Genomic DNA, 20827 nt, shown 5'->3' with positions numbered 1-20827 from the left:
ACGGAGGGTCCCCCCTCTCTCACGGGGGTGTCACACTGGGGGTCCGAGGGTCCCCCCCCATCCGGCCCGGAGGGTCCTGCGCGGGCTCGGCGGTTCCGCGGGACACAGCGCCCTCTGCCGCCCGCCCGCCGCACCCGCAGCGCCGGGATGGGGAACGGGAACGGGCGGTGCGGGAGGGAACGGGCAGGGCGGGATGGAACGGGCGGTGCGGGGAGGGAACAGCGAATGGGCGGTGTGGGAGAACGGGCAGTTCAGGACACCAACTTCAGCCAAGAGCATCTTGATCGTAAAAGGAAAAAAACACCAATCTCAGAAGAGCTACAGTTTAATTCAGAGATGACAAGAAAACTTTTGTTCTTACCTCAACTTCTAATTTTGGTAATGTAAACGTTCCTACCCCTACAATCCCAAAAAGCAAGGCCATTATTTTTAAGTGGAAAATGTTCATTTAAAATACAGACAGGCAGTTTTAGGTTGGAGGGAAGGAAAGAACAAAGGAAATACTCTCAGTTTTCCACGATGAACCCTTCTGGATTGATATTTCCCCATGTGTCCTTCCATCATTTTAACCAAACTCTTGGCTCAATTTGAACCAGAACATGAATTCCCTTCTCTACCAGATATTCCCCTGCTTGGAAACCAAGCCCAGCCTATGTATGCAGTGGGCTCACAGGCACAGAACCAAGAAATGAAGTGTCATTCTCCAGTGCCAGCACCTGCCCTGTGCCCTGAGGCATGAGTTACACTGCTGCTTGCACTGGTGCTGAATGCTGCTGCTGCTTGCAGGAATTTGGGGCTGTTCCTGCACTGTCCCCTCCCCATCAAGCTGCTTACACCATGGAGCCCCCAGGGCTGCAGCACAACCCAGCAGAGCTTTGCTGGCACCCTCAGCGGTGCCACGTTTCCACCCTCACACGTGTCCCTGTGGCTCTGCCACTCATCTCTCCTCCAGAAGGCAGGGGCCTTTGCAGCCTGCAAAGCCCCAAAACTCCCACTGAGTACAAGAAAACCCCCTGCCTAAGAAAATAAATGTGTTCTGCACTCTCTCCAAGCTACCCACAGCAAAGCAAATATGGGCACAGTTGGCTCCCACCATGGCTTTTTTCCTTAAAAACATGTTATTTCAGTCAAGCCTCTCCTGGGACATGTGGCTGTCATTAGATAGAGGAGAGAGACACTCTCTGTGTGACTCCTGCTCGTAGCACTGCCAGCACTGCACCTCTGCATCACATTTGTCATGTGAGACAGCCACAGCCCAAACAGGAATCACGCTGCTTCCACAGCAGGAGGGCTTGGGAACGCTGTCCCCAAGGAGGTGCAGTGCTCAGGGCGCCAAACCACCTGCACCAGGTGCCCCTGACAGCACCAAACAACAGCAGAGAGGCAGTGCCCTGCCAGCTCAGTGCCTCAGCCAGGGAGGTGGCCAGGGCAGTGACCCAGACCCTCTCCGCAGATGCCAGAGGCACAGTTTGGCTTTCTTGGCAGAGTTTGGGGATCTTGTGGGTAAAGAGCTTCTGGGTGCAGACTGAGCAGTGTTTGCAGACACTCACTGAGGACTGATTGCCTGAAGTGAGTTATAAAGGTTGAACCCAAAAGGCAATTAAAAAAAAAGTGACAGGTGAGAGGAGGAGCCGGGACAACCCCCTGATCTGGTGCCACCTCAGGGGCTGCCATCCAGGCAGTGCCAGCAGCAGGACCTGAGAAAAGGCCCTGGCAAGGCAGCCACGGGTTTCTGTGTTTTCTGCCTTGTGAAACAGCAAACACTGTCTCAGCACAAGGTCAGACATCATCCAGCTGACTCTGTTCCCCTTCACTGCATCCCACCAGGTGAAGCTTTTTCCTCATCCTCAAACAGACTGTCTGAGCTATCAGAGAAGAAATCCTCCAGCTCCTCCTGCCTCATCTTGGACTCCAGAGCACTGATGCGCTGCTTGAGCTTCATCTGGGCGTCATTGTACTCAGCCAGGAGCCGGCCAAAGCGGCTGTGCAGCGTGTCCAGGCTCAGGGCCACCCTGTCCAGCCTCTCCTCCATGCTCTTCCCTTCTGTGCTTTCCTCTGCAGCTGACTCATCCAGCAGCCCTTCCTTGATTAGGATCTCCCTGCCACGCTCCTCCAAGATCCTTTTGGCATCAGGGTACTCTGTGACTGCTTCCATGAGATCTTCCTTTGACAGGCAGAAGAGATCAGAGTAGCCCAAGCTGCGGATGTTGGCCGTGCGCCTGTTGCCCATTTTGCTTCCTTTGATGTTGAGGATGCTGATCTCACCAAAGCAGCCCCCTGCAGTGAGCAAAGCATACTGTGTCATCCCATCCTCTGCCACCACGGCCAGCTTGCCCTCCTTGATGATATACATCTCCTTCCCAATGTCCCCTTTCCTGCACACGTAATCCCCTGGGCTGAACACCTGAGGCCGGAGCTTCAGCACCAGCTCCACCAGCAGTCCCGCCTCGCAATTCTGGAAAATCCTCACCTTCTTCAGTGTCTCCAGGTGCACATTGATGGCAATCTCTGCCCTTAACTTATCAGGGAGGTTCTTGAGGACCTCCCGTTCGTCCACTGCCTTCTTGTTGGTCCACAGGTAGTCGAACCACTTGATGACTTTGGTCTCCAAGTCCTTGCTCACCTTGCGGAACTGCATGTAGTGTTTGACGGCGTCGATCCTGGCCTGGAACTCTGCCCTGGTGGCATTCATGTTGGAGATCATGGAGCCCACGTTCCCCACGATGGTGGCAAAGATGAGGACGCCGATGAGGAAGTCAAAGATGACGAAGAGGTACTCCTCATCCCGCACAGGGGGAGGCGTCTCCCCGATGGTGGTCAGCGTCAGCGTGGACCAGTAAAGGCAGTAGACGTACTCGCGGGTCAGAGAGCCGTACTCGGGGTCTGTGACGTTGGGATAGACCCAGCTGTCCTCCCCAAAGCCTATGGCCTTGGAGATGGCATAGTAAATGCAGGCGTTCCAGTGGATGATGACCAGGATGTAAAGAACCAAGTTGCAGATGCGGAAGATGTTGGGGTGGCTGGTTCTGGTCTCGGTCCTGTCGAAGAACTCAAACATGCGGGAGAAGCGCAGCAGCCTGTTGAAACGCAGCTCGGGGCAGTGCAATCCCACCCAAAAATAGACCAGGTCTGTGGGCAGGGTGGAGAGCACATCCAGCTTGAACTGGAGTGTGTGGATGTAGTTATCCTGTAGCTTCTTTGGGTCCTTAACCAGGAGGCCCTGTTCCAAGAATCCTAAAGAGAAGCAAAATTACAGGATTATCTTGATTTAAGTTTGACTTTTCTGCAGGTTTTGTGAGCAATAATTTATGGTATGCCATGGATTTGCGTGCATAAATACACAGGGTCACCCAAATATTACCAGTTCCTGCTCCACTCAGTTTATCACTTCCTCTGGCAAAAGCCACCCTAAGATATAACCCAAGGATTTAGTCTGTAGCCACAAAATAAAAGGAACACAAAGGTTTCCATCCTCCAGATCATTAATTATTGCAGTTCTGTCAGCAAACGTGCAGCCAAGTGCTGCCTTCCGAGAACATTAAATTCTGCCATTTTTCCATGCAGATAATTCATTAGCTGAGCTGATGCAAAATCAGAGATACAGACCTTCAACCATGCCCGAATACTAACAGTAATGCAGGTAATTTTGTACAATTATTCAAAGGTGAAGTTGAAAGCTGGGATGATTAATCTTTCATATTGAAACTTGCTCTGTTTCTCAGATCTTCTAATTAGATTCTTTCTCTGGAGACTGCTTCGCACTAGTGAACGCCAAGGTAGGCAAAACCTTTCTCCTAATGGAAGTGTGGATTTGGCCTGTCCCTTGCAGCTCATCTCCACTTTTAAGGGATTAAAGGAAAGCCAGGATGCTGCTCCTGCTCACCTGTGTGCAGGCGGATCACTGTGTCCCCGAGATACAGAGCATCTGAGATGTAATCTAACACCAGCCACAGCACAAAATAGGTCTTTTGCAGGTCAGTGAAGCAAGCCCTGGAGGAAGGTCATCAAACAGGGTGTGAGACCACAAATCCCCACATCTTCTCTAATTATTACAGCTGATCCTGAAGCACCCAGCTCTGCAACAGAGCTTGGCCACCGGGCACTCCTCTTCTAGGAATGAAAACTCCCTGCTCTGAAAAATCTGCCCTCCCTTGATGTAGGTAAAGCAACATCTTGAAACCACCTTCCAAATGACCCTGAAACCAGGACAGCTGGAATTCACCACTCTGAGTTCACGGTGATAGTGGAGGGTCTCTTTCCTTCCCGTGCCCACCAACCCCATAACACCAGCATCAGTTTGATCCTGGCTGAGCCACAACAGGTGATGAGGAGGGTCAGAGCAGGCAGGAACCCTACAACAGCTCACCTGGCTACGAGCAAGCACCAGTTGTAGAGGACAGGAACTGCAATCACACCAAGCCAGTGGTAATACCAGTCCCCTGCAGGGTCCACCACAAAGAACAGCCATTTCCTCCTGGAAGCAGAGAGAAGAGCCAGAGCTGGCAGTGTGTGTGGAAAACAGGGCTGGAGTGAACAACCTGAGCCACATCCTTCACACCTTCAAACAGAGCTGCAGCTTGGGTGCCAGTCTGTACATCAAACCAATCCCAGCAGTGCCGAATCCCAGCAATTTTGAGTTCCTTTATCCCTAAAACTGAGCTGAGAATGCAGCAGAAGAGGAAACTGTGGGATGGTAAGGCAAAGCAGGTGGCCCACATGACACAGCACCCCAGTGGCAGAGCCAGGAACAGATGTATGGAAGAGGGTGAACAGAAAAGTTCTCCTGAGGTGACATGTCATTGCATCTCCCAGGTGAGGCAGGGACCAGTGCCAGGCAGATCTGAGGAGAAGATTAATTGGAGCAGGAAGGAAAGAGTGCTGCACATCAGTGGCAGCACCAGGAGGGGCAGCTCAAGCCCCAGAGCAGTGGCCAGGGGGCAGCTGGCATGGCAGGGCTGCCTCCTGCAGTCTGCACAGCCCAGCTCCAGCCTTTGAACTGCTCCCAAGTGTTTGATCCTGCTCGTCTTGGGACTCTGAGATAAGAAGTGTGTGCTCCACTTGCCAGATTCACTGGAGGAGCTGGGGAAGAGAAACTCTGTGGCTGGGCTGATAGGCTTATAGCAGCCTGGTGGGGCAAAACACCCTCTCCCTCCTTCCCTCACTCCCTCCCAGCTTTTAAACATGCAAAACTCCCTCCAGTGATAGGAAAATAAACAACCCACTTGCCAACAGATTCCCCATGCCCACCCCATTGCTTCTGGCAGCTTCAAAGGCAGAACCCCTGCCTGGAAATCTCCTTTCCCTGGAGCAGCCAGTGGCTGGAGTAGGGGACTGGCATTCAGCACAAAGCCAGCTCCAGTCCCTCATGTTCACCCTCTGTGCACTCACAGACAAGTGGTGGTCCAGCCTCCCCATTAAAAAAGGCTTATTTTTAACCAGAAAGTGCAGTTTGAACATTTATTTGTTGTTTGGTTTTGTTTTTTTTTTTTTTGAGAAAGGGACTCTGCTGCCTAGGACATACAGCACTGCCACAGGGGAAGCTCTGACTCACCTGCAGCCAGCCCAGAGAGATGTAGCACCCACAGCCACTAATAACATCAACAGTGCTGTTAATGATGCTGGTAATTTCAGCTTTAAATCACCAGTGCTGCCATGACAGGTGACCACAATCACTTATACTACACTGACAACACGATCAGGGCTGGAAAAACAGGGCTCTGGGTTAAGAAGAAGAGGGAATAATCATCTGCCTCTTCCCAAAGGCTTTGCACTCTGACCTGAGGACCTAGAAAACCCCAGAATCTCCCACTGCATCCCCAGAACCCCCTGGCACTGAGCAGCCCTTCCACAGAACACTCCAGCTCCTCCTACTCATGAACAAGCTCCTCTTAACCCCACAGGGCAGAACAGTATTTTCTTCCATTACTAGTAAAGACCAAGATACAAGGCTCAGATTATTTTTCTCCTACAGAAAACAATTATTTCTTGGTGTTTTAATTACCATGTGCAATGGTAGGGTCCAGAGCAGTCTGTGACTTTGCCCTCTAATTAGCCAGCAGAAGAAAAGCCAGGTTATTGCTTCTCACCAGGAGTGTGAGCTGAGGAGATGAAAGGGCTGGATTTGAAAGAGCCTTTTCAGAAAGCTGCTCTTTGTGGGGGCACAGGCAGCAAACACTCCCTTCATCCTGCAGATGGTGAATGGGACTGGCAAATCCCAGGTTTGTGGTTCCAGGGTGGGGTGCAGTGGTTGCAGGGTGCAGTCCTGCACCCCTTGGCTTGTGTCCAGCCCTTCATGTGCACAACCTGCAGGTGCTTCTTATTACAGACCCAAGGCTGGCTCCAAAAACAACCCTAGTGTGGGACTGGTATGAAATTGAGGAGATCTGATGTGTTTCCCACCAGGGCATGGACCAGAAGGGAGAAAATCCCGTGGCAGAGGGACAGACCACCAGGTGCTGTGTGTCAGCAAAACAGCCCAGGCTGGCTGCCCCAATAGGGCTGGAGAGGGCAGGAGAGACCCTTCCCACCACTCCATCCCATTTCCTTCTTTCCCATCCCCACAGGGACCCTCCCAACCCCACACACAGCTGATCCCCAGCCAAGGACAGACAGAACCACAGGAAAAGAACCCTACTTTTTGTTTAACTTCTCAGTCTCCTCATCCTCAGGTCCATCCCCAGTGCCTGCAGCCACTGTCAGGACCTCAGGGCCCTGAAAACGCTCCAGGAAGGGGTCTGGCCTCTGCTGCTCCTCGTGCAGGCTCTTGTTGGCCCAGTCCCTGAGCACCAGCACCAGCCGGACTATCCTGGGCAGGGAGAGAGGCAGACACAGAATTATTAACAGTGCAAGGACAGAGCAAAAGCTTCAGACCCATCAAGGGAGCTGCAGCTGAAAGGAAAACTCTCACAGCTCCCTCTCAAGCACTAGAATTATTTTTCCCCCCTTTTAGCAATGATGTGGGACCAAAACTATACAAGCAGTAGAGACCACCCTGATAGAGTTCCACAATTTCTAGCCCAGCCCTGCTGTCAGTGTCATGGGAATATGAGGAGCAGTGGGTGACTGAGGCAGAGGGAAAGGAGCCTCTGAGCCCAGTGGGGGTGAAGCCATCCCCTACCAAAACCCTGTCCATGGGCACTGGGGCACAAAAAGCAGCATGCACAGACACTCATCCCTGCATCCCATGAATTCCAAACAGCAGAAGGGGATCCTGACCCCACAGGAGGCCCCAGTGTCAAGGGCAGGCTCACCCCATGCCAGTGGCACACACAGGTACCTGGCCAAGGCTCCCTGGCCTCGGAAGGCATGCTCAGCCCTCTGCTCCCCCCCATCCAGGCTGGCTCCTCTCTGCAGCTCTGAGGTGCTATCATCCTGGGTTGAGCAGATCCTGCAGTGGGGGAAAAGGGGGGATCACATCCACACTGTGCCACCATGGCACTGCCACAGCCAGGCACACTGCAGGAAGCTGGCAGCAGAGATTGGGCATCACAGCCATGCCCATGCCAGGCCTTTCCCTCCCCTGGCCCACCACAGCCCCCCTCAAGCAAAGCAGGACAGCCTGACCTGCTGGTGCTGAGCCCTGTCCCCCCGGTGTCAGCCCTGGGCTGGTGGTTGGCTGGGGAGCTGTGCAGACCATTGCTCTTTGCTGGCATCTTCAGTGTGAGAAGACCACAGGAAGACAGCCAGGGACCTGCAAAAAGACAGAACAGCCACGAGCAAACACACACAGGACACATCAGACACGGTTTGAGCACAGAAATCCAGCACAGCCTGAGCAAAGAGGGTCAAATACCACAGCATGGGGTGCACCATGATTCCCATGACTCCATGAGGAGTCTCTGTACTCTCCCAGAGATCCTACAGCTGCCTGGGGCTATGATGGATGCTCTCCTCATCTTTCAGATTCCTGTGTGTTCACAGGAACACCTCTCTTTCCTTCTCTTCCCTGGTTTTTGCTTACCTCTCCTCTGCCTTTCCTACTCCACTTGCCTTCTGTTGCCTGGCCTTACCTGTCCCTCCCTTCCCATTCCTTGCCTTGTGTACTCCTCCTTTTCCCTGCCTCTCCCTGCCCCTCTCTTGCCTTGCCTTTCCCTGTCCAATTCCCTCCTTTACCTTGCTTGCTTTCCCCTCCCTTGCCTTGCCTGCCTCCTCCTCCTCCTCCTTTGCTTTGGGTTGCCTTGCCTGGCCTTTCTCTGCCTTTGCTTTTCTACCTTCCCTTGCCTTTCCTTTTCTATCCTCCCTTATCTTGCCTTTTCTACCCCTGCCCTGCCTCCCCACCCCTCTTTGCCTTTCCTTTCCTTGCCTTCCCCTCCCTGCTCCTGCCTTGCCCTGCCTGCCCCTCCTTTCCACACCTCCCCGGGCCAGCGCTGCCACCCCCCAGGTGCCACCAGCGTCCACTTACGAGTCCAGTGTCCCCGCAGCCTTGAGCGCTGTGCTGCAGCCTCAGGGGCTGCCTGGGGAGCATCCCTGCCCCAGGAGCTTCCCGGGGCTGCCTGCGGAGCTTTGAGAACACGAAGCTTGCAGAACAAGCAGAGGTGCCCGGCGGTGGCAGCGGGGACAATGCACACAGCCGTGTGTCTGTCACCGCCCTGCTCGTCCCCCGAGCATCCTCCGTGCCCTGAGACACTGACAGCAGCCAGCCTTGTGTCTAGGGATGAAAGGGGAGGAGGGAAAGTGCAGCTCGGGGATGCTCCATTTCCCTGTGCAGGTGTGCCCTTCTCCCCCACCCATCACCTGTTCAGGGCTGGAGGGACCCCAGGAACTCCAGGACAGTGCTCAGCTGGAGATCACAGCCACCCTGAGCAGCTCTGTACCCAGTCCCCACTGTGCACCCAGGGACAGGCACAGCCAGCACCCCCAGGTGGGCTCAGGTCCTGTCACACCAGGGGATGCAGCAGGGTTCTGCTCCCACTCCCCTCCCAGCCCCTGCCCGGGGGAAAAGCAAAGATGGTGACTGTTCCCCTGCTTCAGAGGCTGTGCCACAGCTACTGCCAGGATGGAAAACTGGAAAAAGTAAACAAATTTTAACACCCTCACATCCTCTTACCTCTTCTCCTGCTGGCAGAGCAGGGGACCAAAAGTGCTGGAGTCCCATCAAAGAGAGCTGCAGAGTTTGAAGGTGATCATGAAATGTACTTTTGACCAATTTCTGCCCTCTTATTTTGCTCAGGAAGTCATTCTAATACCCAGTTAGCAAAAAACCTGCATCCCCAAGGCAATAAGGAAGAGGTCAGTTTTTGTCTCTCCCTCCAGGGTGTAACCATTTGCAGTGGCTGAGGCTGGATCCATCCCTGATGGGCACATGGAGTCCTGCACCTTGTGCAGGGCTGATCTGAAAGCACCAACACAGAAAAATCTTTCATCTTTGCTATCAAAGGTTTACCTTTTATTTTGCCCTTCAAAGCCTCAAATTTCACTTGTTCTGATCTCACTGAGCACCTGGGCAGCAGGGAGTCCAAAGGAAGACACAGAATCTCTCCTTTGGCTGGGGCTGTGGCTCCTGGGTGAGCCCCCAGCAGCACAGGATGTCACCCTGCTCTTGTCCCCACATCACAGACTCCAGGTGACATCTCACCATGAGCACTGGCAGCAGCTCCCCCTTCCAACTCTCTTTTTGCTCCCTGCCTGCAGCTGCCTCCAAAAGGAACATGGGAACTCCAGGAGCTGCTCCCTCGAGCACCATCATGCACAAAACACTTTATTTGCTGTGCAAGTTGTTGTGGCAGCAGCCCTGGGGAACACCCAGCCCTGCCACGTGTGCTGCCTTGGGACAAAGCAGCCAGGAGGAGGCAAGGAAGAGAAAAAAAGGGAAATAAAAGCATCAGACTCCAACAGGGACAGCATTAACCAGAAGATTTTCTCCTCATGATTCCCCATCAGCCAGGGCAGCTGGGGCTGAAACACCCACAAGCAGGAACCTCACCTGTTCCCACTTACTGGGACACCAGGATCAGACTCCACAGAAAAGAAACATGTGCAGAACACACAGAGTTTATTAAAATATGCATTTTGTGGTCAGTGTTTCCAGATTTACACCAGAATTTATGCCTTACATAGAAGTCATATTATATCTTCCACAACCTGTCATGAGCACACATCCAGTTTGACCACCTCTCCTCCCAACACCTTCAAGCCACGCTTTGAAGGTGGTGTACCCTCCCAAATTCATCCCTTCTCACCCTAAAATACAGCTTAAAATAAACCCCAAACACAAGCTTCCTCCAAAACACATTAAAACCTCTCAAAGGAGAGAAACCAGCTAATTTATCTCACACTCTTTATACACAACAGTTGTGTAAGGTCCTCTGGTGACCCTGACCCCAACCCTGGGCCACAGGAGACACCCATGTGTACATCCCCCTGCCACAGCACAGCACACTGAGCCCACCACACCATCCTGGCTCTCATCTGCAATAAATCCCAGCTCAGCAATCAGCCACAGGTTGAGACCTGCAATTACTTTGGGACAGTTATTTATTAGTCACTGTCCAGCTGCCAGATTCACAGTCACGGACGCTTGATGTGGTGTCAAGCAGAAAACACCCCAGCACTGATGTCTGTAAATAAGCTATTGGGACATCTGGATGACATGTAGATCCAGCTATAATTAGGTACAGGTGACACAGAGAGGTCCTGTTAAGCCTTGCCAAAACCTGCCCCCAGGGCCTGCATGCACAACTCCAGCAGATGTGCTGGATGAACCAACAAAAACATCTCAAAGTCACCTCAGAATTGAGTGTTACTAAACTCTAGAGAAGGGAACAAACAGAAAAGCTGTTGAACTGAGCTTGTTTGTGGCTAAAGAGCATCTGGGTCAGGGATTTCCCTCACCCATGTTTTTGCACCATCACTGAAGTTGCAGCCTGGCAGTAAAACCTGGGAGAGATTCCCCCACACCCCTCTGCCACAGGGAGCCTAACAAACACCTATTTTCCCTGACCTATTTGGTGCTGTTGCTGTTGGTATGAGGTTTTATAACCCACAGAGTCACCATGGGGAGGTTTCCCATGTAAATCTCTCTGGGATAAGCCCAGATGTCAGCAAGGCTCTGACAGTCACTTTGGACTGAACAAACCTGCTGTGGCTGCAGGGGTGGGAGCTCCTGGCCCCTCCAGTTTAGTTTAGAAAGTTTAGGAACACTCAGTCACTGTACAGAAGATGAGGAATTGCCCACAGCACTTGGCTGAGAACTTTTATGGGGTCAGAGTTGAGATGTTCAAGGTGGGATGTGGCCAGGCTATGACTGGAGCAGAACCCCATGTCCACAAACACCCCACACCTCAGGTTTGCATCTCCTCTGGCAGCCTGAGGGCAGCTGCACAGAACAGTGTCAGCCACAAGTTCTAGGGAGACCTCAGCCCTTCACAGCAGCTTCTCACACCTCCACTGCCATCAAGGTGTGAAGGACACAGATTCTTGAGGGCCCACAGTGCAAAAAGCAGTCCTAGTCAGGAAAAAAAGAGTTTCACTGCTGGCAAGTACACGAGAAATGCTCCTCTGGCAGGTGAGCAGGGGAGGTCAGGCAGGGGCTGTCATCTTCTGAGCCAGAGCCAGGTGTTGATGAGGCAAGCAGAGATCATCACAGAGTAGAGCAGAGCCTCCTTCTGCCTCCAGGCATGGCACTGCTCCTCCAGCACACGCAGCCTCCCCGAGATCCTCGCCAGCTGCAAGGGAAGCAGGGGCACTGTCACTGCTGCACCCCAGAAAACTGGATTTTTTGAGATTTCTGTGCTTTCTGGCACTGATCCCATGGAGAACACTGCTTTTGACCTGAGCCCTTGGAGAAGGCTTCAAAATTTGAGTGATGGAGTTAAAATCACAGGTGTGTAGTTAAATAGAAGTGTGTGATTTCACATAGTAAAATGTTTTAAATATGAAGCTTTTGTAATATAGTAATAGGTGTGGGACAAGATGGAGGAATTTGGGTGGTGTCCCTTTCTAGTGCTCATATTCCTTCATCATGGTTTCAAGTAGTAGTTTCTGGTTGGACAGTTTGTGCTGCACTGAGGGACATGGGAATTTAGTTATTGGGTTAAAAGTATAAATAATATAAATATATTAAGTGTTAATTCTCTACTGGACAGTTCAACCTTGTAACTAGCTAAGTTCAGCTCAGTTTTGCTCATTTCTAGCTGGTGGCTAGAAGTGTTGCTGAACTCCCTGTACTTTTGATAAGATTTAATAAACAACCAAGCCTGAACACAAGAAAGTCTGTTTCCTTCATGTGTTTTTTAATCCTCTAAGTGAAGACAGAAGAGATCCAGACAAACCACTAATTAAGTGCTGCAAAACACCACCACTGTTTCATGTCAGCACCCCAGAAGCCTGGGACAGCAAAGGGATGGAAAGATGGGAGCTGCTGCCTCCTTCAGGTCTTCTAAAGCAGCAGCTACCTCTGTGTGAGAGGAGAAAGAGGCACCTCAGGGCTGCAGCAGATGCTGCAGGAAAAGATTCCTCCCATCAAAGAGCACCTGAGCCCCTCTCAGTGTCACCAGAGGGGTCTGGCTGTGTCCTGCAGCCCCTCAGGGTAGGAGCTGGATGGATTATCACAATATAAACCCTCTCCTGCCTCTCTGTAAGGTGGGACCAGCTTGACAGCACCAGCCCACCAGGACTGAGCAGCTTCCCCCCTCACCCACCCTCTGTGGCTCCCCCAGAAAGCATCTGCAGCCCTCCAGCCCCATCTCACCTGCCTCCTCATCACTGTCACCTCTGTCACCCCAGCCTCCTCCAGGGTGCTCTCTGCAGCTGGGATGGGCTCCTGGCAGCTGGGGAAGGAAAGCAGAGATGAGGTGGACAGGCACTGCTCCTGGGGTGCAGCTGACTCCCCACAAATGCAGCACAGCCAGGGGGAGCTGAGCCATGCAGGGAGTGAGCCCCAGGCTGTGCTGCACCAGGAGAAAGCAGACAGCACCTGCACAGCATCCTCTCACCTCCTCCTAACCCCACCATGCTCACTGGTACCCTCCAGCTGCCCCCAGAGTGCTCAGGACAGACAGACAGCTCATGCCAAGGCAGCTAACAGCAAACACTAGCTTGTATTTCTCCAGAGGTGCAACACAGAGAAAACAGATTTGCTAAGCACCCACCCTCTGTAGTCCCAGGGATGCACTGAGGGCTGGATAAAACATCTTTAGACCCAGTCAGGTAGACAGACATCACAGAATCAATGCTGAAATGGAGGGGTGATCCTATTCACATCAGCAGGTGAGGAACTGCCATCAGCTGCAGGGAACTATCACTTTTTGCTCTTATAGCCAACTTTACCTGTAATTTGGAACATAATCAAGCAACCCAAATGTTCACCACTTTCTTCTCTCCCTGGAAACACAGAGCTCCCCACTGGAATGAGATGCTGCCCTGGCAGAGGCAGCACAGACCACTGATCCCCAGAACAGACCCTGGAGGCACAGCCACTGAGTCACAAAATAAAGTAGATCCACAGTGAGAAAAACAGAAATTCCTGTCATCATAGGCTAGCCCAAAATCAGCTGTTCTATAACCAAACCCCCCCCCTGTGCACACAATAACTCACACAGGCACTCACTGATCCCACAGGGGTTAACAAGCACCTAACCCCATTCCTTGGACACCCTGGGGAGGAGAGGGGGTTTATCCCTGTTTGTAACATGATGCTGATCTCACTGAAGACAAGCCAGAGGAGCAGGTAAAGATTCACTGAATCCCCTTCTGAAACTCCATTTGTGAGATAATGCCTCCATAAAATGCAGCTGCAGTGTAAAATGACAGTCACAAGAGAAAGAAAATGCAATTTTCCCCAGTAGAGAACCATGAAAAAGGACACATCCTGCAGCTTTTGACTCAGAACCCCAGTTGATACAGGTGAACACCCTTTAAAGCAGAGACTAGAAATTGCCTTCTGGTGACTCACACCCTTCAAGAGGTCACTGTCAGCCAGGTATTCCAGCCTTTGTCTGAGACCAGCCTTGACTAAAATTTCAGGACAAACAGGTCAGCACAGTCTTTTTGTTTATTTTATTGTTGCACAGGGGTACAAAGCTGTCATATTGAAGAGATGTCTGCATCTAAAGGGATGTAAAGTACTAAGAAGAGGTGTTTGAGGGTGGCTGGTTTCAAAGGGAGATCAAGGCCTGGGGAGAAGCCCCAGAGTTATCCCACTGCATTACAGCAGCTCTGCAGACTACCATGCCCTGAATGTCCTCCACTGCTGGAGGGAGGAGGAAGAAGGTCTTTTGTAGCCACTAACCAGATCTCTTGGTCATTAAGAAATTAAAATGATGTTTGAAGGCAGCCTCAGCCTACAGTTTTTAAGAGCAGAGACATCACTTTGGATCATCAGCAAGCATCAGCCAGCTGGGGAGGGAAGGTAGGATGTGCCACAAATGATGGATGTGATGATGGATGCTGGTTCTCCTCCCTTTCTGCCTGGAGGCTTTGCTCAAGGAGAATGAGAAGTATTTAGATGTTCCTCCACTGCTCAGCAGCCTTAGAGCAGTGGGGACACCTTAAGGATGTCTTTGAACAAAGAGAATTTACTGCAGCGGCACAGATAAGGGTGTGGAGATGGCTTCTCCAGCACATCTGGAAGGATTGAGGCCATGCACATCTGCTCCAGGGAGCACAAAGGGACACCACAGCCTGGCCAGGGGCTTTGGCTGTGGGATGAGTGCTGCCAGCTCCTGGAAAGGCTAATTAAGAGTGATCAAAACACAGGCAAAGGTGCTGGAAGCCTGCAGGAGAGGCTGTCTCAGGGACAGCACCTGGATCAGGCTGGGTGCTCTAGATTTTGGTTCCTTTCACACACCCCTCTCCAACAAGCTATGAAAGCATACAGAAAAATCAGTTCTTGCTTAGCAGCAAGCCCCCAGCAATGCCACAGCAGCACTGGGTCACTCAGGGTGCCCAGGATTAATCTGAGCAGCAGACTCAGCCTGGCTGGGTTAGTGAGCTGCACCCAGAGCTGGCAGACAGGACAGCTGAGAAAAAGCCCAAGGCAGTCACACAGGAGCACCCTGCAGCCCACAGCTCACAGAGCTCGTGCTGGCTCATGCCTCAGCAAGGCACAGCAGTCCTGGCAGAGGGACAGAGAGCTGGCTCAGGACTAGCCAAAGTCACCTGGACTGTGCTGGGGCTCGCAGGGAGTCCTGGACACGGTGGAAGAGCACCTGGCCCAGCAGGCACATGGTCTGGAAGATGTTCTGCATGGAGTAGATCCTGCCTGCCTCGGTGAGGAGGGGGAGTGGGGCACTGGGAGCAGGCAGAGGGCACGAGTCTGGCCTGGGTGCACACAGAATCACACCTGTTACTCCCTGGTCTCACACAACAGGGCACAGCCTGGCATCAGGCACTGCCCCTCATCCCTGGCACCCAGACCCTGATGGCATCAGCTGGGAGAACCCTCCCCAGCAGCCCCCAGACTCAGAGGCAGCCCCTGCTTCCTCCAAAGCCAACCATGGCTGTGTGCCATGCTGCTCTCCTGCCACCCAGGACAGCTCTGGACTTACGTGGGACTTAAGTGGGACAGTAGTCTCTGCTCCAGGAGTTCCCCCACTGCAGAGACTCTGGAGCCCCAGGCCATGAGCAGAGGCCTGGGGAACAACACAGCTGCCTCCAAAGCTGCCCAGCACAAACATCTGGCACCTCATGGATGAGCAGGACTTGCCAGGAACTGCACTGCTGTGATGTGGATCCCCCATGCCCCTCTCAGGACACCAACACCAGCTTCAAACCAGCCCAGTGAGAGGAGATGCTGCTCCCCACCCACCCTGGTGCCTCTGGGCCCCTGCTCACCCCTCATGCTGCTGTCCTGGGCTGTGCAGGGCCAGCTGGGCACAGTCACTCAGGGTCCTGTCCCTCCGTGACCTGCTGCTGGGATGGCCCTGTGGAATCAAACACAGCCAGGTTAGCACAGAGCTGGGCCCAGCCTGCTGCCCTGTGTGGGCTGTGGGGCCACTCAGTGCTGGGGGCACTACAGGAGCACCAAGCTCCTGCTGCTGCTGCAGGTGGGACAATGCTCAGAGCAGAGTCCCCTGCACCAATCTGCTGATCTGAACTCTAGCCAGATCAAAACCCCTGAACCAAACCCATCCAGGATCAGCTCTTGAATTTCAGGGAGGTTAAAGCACTTGAGGAGGCAGAACAGCAACTCCAGCAGCAAATCAAGTCTTTGCCTGCCCATGACTCTTTGCAAGAGTCTCACACAAGTGTTAAAATCTGCCTTTGGCTCTGATCCCAGATCCCTTTGCACTGCTGTGATGAACCAGCTCTAGCTCACACTTCATCAGGAAGAAAAATAGGTTGAAAAAGGACTTTGAGAGTAGCAGCAGCAGCAGCCAGTGGTGGGACTGCACCTACCTTAGCCCACCCCCTGCCCACAAAACACAGCAGCAGATGCGGCTGAATCCAGGTGCCAGCACACAGGTGTGCACTGGTTCTGGGTCAGAAACATCTCTCCTCCCAGCCCCCTCATCCTAGTGTCCCCAGGGAGATGAATCCCGGCGTGGAGCCCCCTGCAGATGCCCAGCGCGGGGCGGCTCCCGCCCTGCGCGCCGTACCGACCGCCGGCGGCGCTGGGCGCCGGCTCTGCCGGCTGACGGCAGCAGGGACACGTCCCCCGAGGGCTCTGGCGACACGTGCACCACCACAGAGGGCACCTTCCTCGGCTGGCTCAGCAGGACTGGCCTCAGACTGGTGTCTGGTGTCTCTGCAGAAGGGAGAGAGGGGAGAATTAAGCCAACCTGAGTGGCCTCAGGAGAGATGCACCCACGTGGAGAGTCACTGTGCTCCAGATGGACAAACACTGTGCCCTGGGGTTTTTGGACAGCCCGGAGAGGCAGAGCCATTGCTTCAGAACAGCAAAGTTTCAGAGCTGTTCATCAAAGACAGAGCCAAATGTCCTGCATTCCAAAACAGGGAACCTACAGAGACATGGAGGGAGATGCCTCCACATTTTGCTCCTCAGCTGTTGGAATTAAGGCCCCTCCAGACTTCTGCTGGTGACCTTTGCCCACCTCTTCCCAAGCCATCCACCATCCTGCCCTACATTCCTGAAGAAAAGTGCCTGCATTATCTGACCCATCCTCTCCTCCAACAAAGCAAATCAGATTTATAAAAGGGTCACACTCCCTAGGATGTTGTGCCCCACCAACGTCCAGTCACCCCAAAAGCCAACCCACGGCTCTACCTGCCAGAGAAATCCTATCAGGGATGTGCATCCGAAAGGACACAGGGACATCCTCTGTCCCTGTCCTCCTGTCCCCAGGGCTGCAGCTCTCTGCCACCTTCAGCCTGTTGGGAACCTGCATCCTTTGGTTGATGGCTTCTGTGAAGAGCAGGTCACAGCGCCCCCGGCTCAGGTCCAGTCCCCAAAGTGGCCACATCTCTGCAGGTGTCCTCAGATGTCCTGGGGTGGTCACAAAGAGGGAAAGAAAGCTGCAAAGTGGCTACAGGAGCAGCACTTCCAAAAGTGACAATGGGCAGCTTTTCTTGCACCTGCACAGGGACAACACCAGGTGCTGTAAGAGCTAAGATACAGGCAGAAACAGCCCAAAAGGCAGAGACAGATTTATCTGGGAGAAGGGGATGTCCCACAGTGCCCTGGCAGGGACAAGGTGTCCTGGGAGCCATGTATGAGCTTAGCACCCACTGCCTCAGCTGACAGCAGGGAAAGGGCTCAGCACACAGTTCACTGCACCCTAAAAACTAGTGAAAAAATTATTATTATTCCAGAAGGAATGTTTTTTTGGAGATCACATTCTTGTGTTCATACACACCTTTGAGTAAAAATTAAAGCAAAACACACTTTTTGGTGATGAGCTTCCAGGTGACCACAGGAAAGGTTTTGGTGCTCAATTTTTTCCCACACACACACATTCACTGCAGTATCCCCAGGGCCACACCCCATGCTCCCCACGATCCTGCACTCCTCAGGTGACCCACATCCAGCCAAGGAGGGACTGAGCAGAGCTGCCAGATGCTGAACCACCCTCCCAAAGGGGAAGGAAAACCACACATTCTCAGCTTGGAGCAGAGCCCCCAGCTCAGCTTTCTCAGCAGCAAGGAGGGACTCAGCCCCAGCTCTCACTGCTCCTGGGAGCAGCTGACAGCAGGACCAGGACATGGGACACAGACACCACCTGGGGCTTTGCAGCTCTCAGGACACACAGTGGCCCCGTGCCTCAGTTTCCCCTTTGCCAAGTCACAAGTTTTAGAAGTGCTCTGGGGCCACAGTGTCCAAAGACTTTCACTGAGCTACACAAGCAGAGGGCAATCAATGTACACTTTTGGGAGAGAAGCCCCAAAGTCACCTTCCTGGCTTCCAGCGTATGCAGTCTTTATTCCCTCCCAAAAAAGCTGCAGCTGAGGAGAAAAGTCCAACAAGCAAGAGGTGCTGAGGCTGGAAGAACCCAGCCTAACCCCAGTGCTACCCAGGCACTCCAAACATGCATGCACAGCACCCCTGCACCCTCCTTGCTGGCACCTTTTGATCTCACTGTGCCCAAAACGTCCTTCTTTGCTTCTAGGAAAAAAAAGTCTCCACCCTAAGAGGGGCCAGCAGCAGCCAGGGCTGCTCACCACCCCCCTTACTGCTGCTCCTCAGGACACTTTGGACCCCCTCACCTTCCCCAGCCCCCTGCAACCCTTTAGGACTTCACCCAGGGGAAGCCCTTTAGGATTTTTCACCCAGGAGCAGAAGGAAATCCCTGGGGAAGGATCACAGACCCATCCCCTGCACCTGCCAGGCCTTGAACTGGGTACAGGAGGGTGGCAGAACCAGCTCAGCACCTGCCATAACCAGCACTTCCAGTGATTGCTCACCTCGTGCTGCTCCCTCCTCCTCTACCATTAAAAACCTTTTAATTACACAGGGATGTGCCCAGCATCAGCAGTGGTGATTCCCTGCTGCCAGCTCTGCAGACAATGCATCCCTGTCCCACACTGGGTCTGTCCAGGAGGCACTGCTGGGGACACAGTGGAGATCCCCACCACCCTGCCCTTGGGTCTCATAACACACCCCTGCCTCTCCCAAAACTCCAAAGAAAGTGGATTTTTGTAGGCATCTCCTACTCAGAAACAGGACAGTAATTCTGGGATGGCTCCAAAATGTGTCAGTCTCACAGGAGAAACCTGGATCAGACCCCCAGCCAGGGTACAGCACCATGGAGACACCACCAGGTTTCTCCACATTTTTGGTGCTTCAGAGGAGTGAACACCCTGTGTTGCATTCCCAGCCTGTTCTCTGGGAAACCAGCATATATTAATAGCAGTAAATCTGGAGAGGGCAGATCTGTTCATTTTCTAATCACCTGTGAAACCATTGCATCTCCCAAGGAACAGAGGGATGGGAAGGGGTGAGAAGCAGGCTTTGAAACTAAGCTATTAAGAAAGGGAAAAAAAAAATCAGCTGTCAGAAGTCATAAAAACAAAATGTTTAAGTGGTTGGATTTCCTCTTTAACTTTCTTTAGGGCTTTTTGGAGCTCTTGCCAAGCACCCCCAGTCGCCTGGAGAGGCTCAGCCTCTGCTTTGGCACTTCTCCTTGGATTTGCAGTGACGGCGAATTTCCGGCTCGCTAAGCCGGAGTAGGTTTAAGTCCTGCAAGCCAGGAAAACCTGCCCTGGGGAGGGAAACTCCACAAGCTCCCTCTGTCTGCCTCTCTCCAGCCCAGGCCACCCCAAACAGGGGACGAGCCTGGTCCAGCACACCCCGTTCGCCTCTCGGGGTGGGGAGTGGAGGGAGCAGTGGGTTTGCTCCGGCTCGGGGTGAGCCTTGTCCCGGCAGAAAGGGGACATTGGCAGGGAAAGGGGCAGAAAAGGGACACCGGGAGGGAAGGGGTTCCTCCCCCGGCTGCCCCGGGATAGCTCCGGGCACACCGGGCGCTGATCCCGGCGGGGACGGAGGGGACACACGGGAGGGGACATGGCCGGGAAAGGCACAGGGGGGTCCCAAACCCTCCCGGTGGGGCCATTCCAGCCCTGCTCCGGCCCGTGCGCACGGACAAATAGACACTGCGGGACAGGGGAGGGACACTTACTTTTATCGCAGACCGACGCAACTTGTCGGACCTGTAAACAGCCGCGCCCGCCGCCGGGACGGGGCGGTGCCGGCGGGGGCAGCCCGGCCCCCCGGTAATTAGCCCTGCCCCTGGTAATTAGCCCGGCCCCTGGTAATGAGCCCAGCCCCCTGTTGTCCAGCCCTTCCCCGAGTGTCCAGCCCTTCCCACGGTGTCCAGCCCTTCCCCGAGTGTCCAGCCCTTCCCCCTGTGTCCGGCCCTTCCCCGAGTGTCCAGCCCTTCCCCCGGTGTCCAGCCCTTCCCCGAGTGTCCAGCCCTTCCCCCGGTGTCCAGCCCTTCCCCGAGTGTCCAGCCCTGCCTCCCGGTGTCCCTCGGGTTTCTCCTCGCTTAAAGCCGCAGCCGGCAATTAACACGTTGCGACTCATCCTGGTGCCACCTCTCGAGGGAATCCTCCCGTCTCCCTGCTCTGCCTTGCGCTGGAACACAGGGATTGCTCTCTCCAGGGGCAGAGCCAAACCCAGGACCGTGTCCCCGTGTCCCCGTGTCCCCGTGTCCCCGTGTCCCCGTCCCCGGGACTGTCGCGGACAAACCCCGCAGCCCCCGCCCCGGGGCCGGAGCTGATCTCTGCCCCTCCGCAGCGATAAAATGATCCTTTGGGATTAACGGCAGTTTTAAACACTTCTGAATGGGGACAGGGTCCAGGACCTGACCATAAAATCTGGGTTTGAAAGGACTTAAAATAAATCCCTCGCTGCCCTAGTCTTGCTATTTAAAGGGGATTATCTAAGGGGTTTAGGAGCACACACAGGACAGCAGGACAACCTGTGCACCTCAAT

General features: G+C 53.6%; 2 protein-coding genes across 10 annotated transcripts; both read right to left on the bottom strand.

Annotated features, from left to right (window-relative positions):
- Nucleotides 1–799: 799 nt before the first annotated feature.
- Nucleotides 800–9827, bottom strand: CNGA2 (cyclic nucleotide gated channel subunit alpha 2). 2 transcript variants are annotated; one of them, XM_079318773.1, is made up of 7 exons: nt 9047–9827; nt 7564–7690; nt 7277–7387; nt 6635–6805; nt 4367–4474; nt 3884–3990; nt 800–3234 (listed from the first exon to the last, which is right to left on the bottom strand). In XM_079318773.1, exons 2-7 carry the CDS (start codon nt 7650–7652, stop codon nt 1811–1813), a joined length of 2010 nt encoding a protein of 669 aa, XP_079174899.1. In that variant the 5' UTR covers nt 7653–7690; nt 9047–9827; the 3' UTR covers nt 800–1810. The 2 variants fall into 2 exon arrangements, with proteins under 2 accessions (XP_079174899.1, XP_079174900.1); XM_079318774.1 differs by lacking the exons at nt 4367–4474; nt 9047–9827 and having other exon boundaries at nt 7564–7831.
- Nucleotides 9828–10062: 235 nt separating this feature from the next.
- LOC306808334 (mitochondrial fission factor homolog B-like) lies at nt 10063–20159 on the bottom strand. 8 transcript variants are annotated; one of them, XM_079318810.1, is made up of 9 exons: nt 20144–20159; nt 20013–20104; nt 19287–19356; nt 17165–17383; nt 16536–16684; nt 15772–15860; nt 15097–15258; nt 12689–12767; nt 11498–11663 (listed from the first exon to the last, which is right to left on the bottom strand). In XM_079318810.1, exons 4-9 carry the CDS (start codon nt 17358–17360, stop codon nt 11532–11534), a joined length of 807 nt encoding a protein of 268 aa, XP_079174936.1. In that variant the 5' UTR covers nt 17361–17383; nt 19287–19356; nt 20013–20104; nt 20144–20159; the 3' UTR covers nt 11498–11531. The 8 variants fall into 8 exon arrangements, with proteins under 8 accessions (XP_079174935.1, XP_079174936.1, XP_079174929.1 ...); XM_079318803.1 differs by lacking the exon at nt 19287–19356 and having other exon boundaries at nt 20144–20147; XM_079318804.1 differs by lacking the exon at nt 20144–20159 and having other exon boundaries at nt 17165–17472; nt 20013–20030.
- Between the last annotated feature and the right edge of the window lie 668 nt (nt 20160–20827).

Source organism: Erithacus rubecula (assembly GCF_903797595.1).
Source record: "Erithacus rubecula genome assembly, chromosome: 15".
In the NCBI taxonomy this organism is placed as follows: domain Eukaryota; kingdom Metazoa; phylum Chordata; class Aves; order Passeriformes; family Muscicapidae; genus Erithacus; species Erithacus rubecula.
This window is presented reverse-complemented; position numbering and strand designations above follow the sequence as displayed.

Coding starts and splice junctions, on each gene's coding strand:
- LOC306808334 (XM_079318810.1), bottom strand. CDS start 17,360: ATGTGGCCACTTTGGGGACTGGACCTGAGCCGGGGGCGCTGTGACCTG. Junction 16,685..17,164: donor TGATAGGATTTCTCTGGCAG/GTAGAGCCGTGG, acceptor TCCCTTCTGCAG/AGACACCAGACACCAGTCTG. Junction 15,861..16,535: donor CCCAGCGCCGCCGGCGGTCG/GTACGGCGCGCA, acceptor TTGATTCCACAG/GGCCATCCCAGCAGCAGGTC.
- CNGA2 (XM_079318773.1), bottom strand. CDS start 7,652: ATGCCAGCAAAGAGCAATGGTCTGCACAGCTCCCCAGCCAACCACCAG. Junction 6,806..7,276: donor GGCCAGGGAGCCTTGGCCAG/GTACCTGTGTGT, acceptor CTCCCTGCCCAG/GATAGTCCGGCTGGTGCTGG. Junction 3,991..4,366: donor TGGTGCTTGCTCGTAGCCAG/GTGAGCTGTTGT, acceptor ACCTTCCTCCAG/GGCTTGCTTCACTGACCTGC.